Source organism: Mustelus asterias, unplaced genomic scaffold, assembly GCF_964213995.1.
Source record: "Mustelus asterias unplaced genomic scaffold, sMusAst1.hap1.1 HAP1_SCAFFOLD_3615, whole genome shotgun sequence".
Lineage (NCBI taxonomy): Eukaryota > Metazoa > Chordata > Chondrichthyes > Carcharhiniformes > Triakidae > Mustelus > Mustelus asterias.
This window is the reverse complement of record NW_027593560.1, coordinates 21,125-22,500: the sequence shown is the minus strand read 5'-3', so window position 1 is coordinate 22,500 and position 1,376 is coordinate 21,125. Positions and strand designations below refer to the sequence as shown.

The 1,376-nt window shown below is 62.6% G+C and overlaps 1 protein-coding gene across 1 annotated transcript in view; it reads left to right on the top strand.

Annotated features, from left to right (window-relative positions):
• The window catches only part of LOC144490688 (semaphorin-4A-like), a gene marked incomplete at its 5' end in the record, with an annotated part of 6,922 nt that extends 6,005 nt beyond the window's left edge, over positions 1 to 917 (top strand). The window contains one exon of the mRNA XM_078208390.1: positions 190 to 917. Coding sequence (XP_078064516.1) covers positions 190 to 842 — 653 coding nt within the window. The remainder of the gene's footprint in view (positions 1 to 189) is intronic.
• Between the last annotated feature and the right edge of the window lie 459 nt (positions 918 to 1,376).

Here is a 1,376-nt window from a genome sequence, read left to right as displayed (position 1 = left end):
CCGGGTGCTCCCGTTTCCTCCCACTCTGAAAGATGTGCAGGTTAGGTGGATTGGCCGTGCTAAATTGCCCCTTTTCAGGGGGTTAGCTCGGGTAGATGCATGGGGTTACGGGGATAGGGAGGGACTGTGGTCAGTGCGGACTCGATGGGCTGAATGGGATTCTATGATTCCCCCCTGTTTGTTTTATAGTGCCGCCCAGCCCCATTCTGAAGACGGTCTGTTCCCACTCCCTGGTCACCCTGCAGTGCCAGGCCAGCTCCAACCTGGCGCGGAGGAGCTGGACGTACGAAGGGCAGGACGCGTCGGCCGTGCCGGGCTTGACCAGCCAGGGAACTGGCCTGAGCTTTGTCGCCACCCCAGAGCGCCAGGGCCTGTGGGAGTGCTGGGCCACGGAAAACCACTACAGGGCACTGCTGGTGAGCTATTCGCTGCGGGTCAGCCAGTCGGCCGTGCTGGCGTCCAGCGAGGGTCAGGAGTCACGGATGGGCGCCGCCGGGAAGAGCTACCGGAGTGAGCTAGTGCTGGTGAGCGTGCTCTTCGCCCTGTCCGCCGCAGCGGTGATGATCTTCGCTCTCTACTCTTACTCCCAGCGGCTGAGATCCCGGAGGAAGGTGCGAGCGGGCAGCACGGCCGAGGCAGAGGGCAACCCGGGCAGCGGCATGGAGGCCGCGCCCTTGAACAAAGGCCCTGTCAGCAACGGAAGCTACCAGAACCTTCAGGACGGAGGGTGCGGCGGCGGCGGCGCGGGCCCGGCCCGCGGCCAGCAGGGGGAGCAGGCCAGTGGCTCCCAACCCCCCCAGGCCCAAAGAGCCCCCAACGCCCAGGCGCAAGTGGGCATCTAGGAGGGGGTGGGCGCCCAGTACTGAACTGCGGGCACATACAAGGAGAGGGACGCCTCACGGGATGGCGCGATGTGCGACGGGATTGTGGGGGGCGGGGATACAGAGTCGGGGACCAATCTGGTGACTGGGGGGGACGGGGTGGGGATTGGGGGGGTACGGGGGATGGAGACGGGGGGGGGGTGGGTGGGTGTAACCAGTCGCCGTTGCGAAGGGGGCTGCATTACTTGTCTCGGAAGTTTTCCCCCCTCCCGCCGCGTACCGTTACCACGGCTTGCGGGAAAAGAAAAACATGTCCTTGTGATTTCCGTGACAAACCTCTCACTCAGGGACCTGCCCATCACAGGGTTTTTTATACATCACCGTCTTAGTCTTATTTTTTTAATACATGTGTATATATTATCGAATCGGTTTGTCATCTCTGGAGCCCGAGGTCGTGACCTGCCTCTCTCACCCTCCCCTCAACCCGAGTCCGTCCCCTCCGAAATCTGTGCCGCAAATTGGTGGACAGTCGTTCTTTGAGAAGGCCTCCCTCCG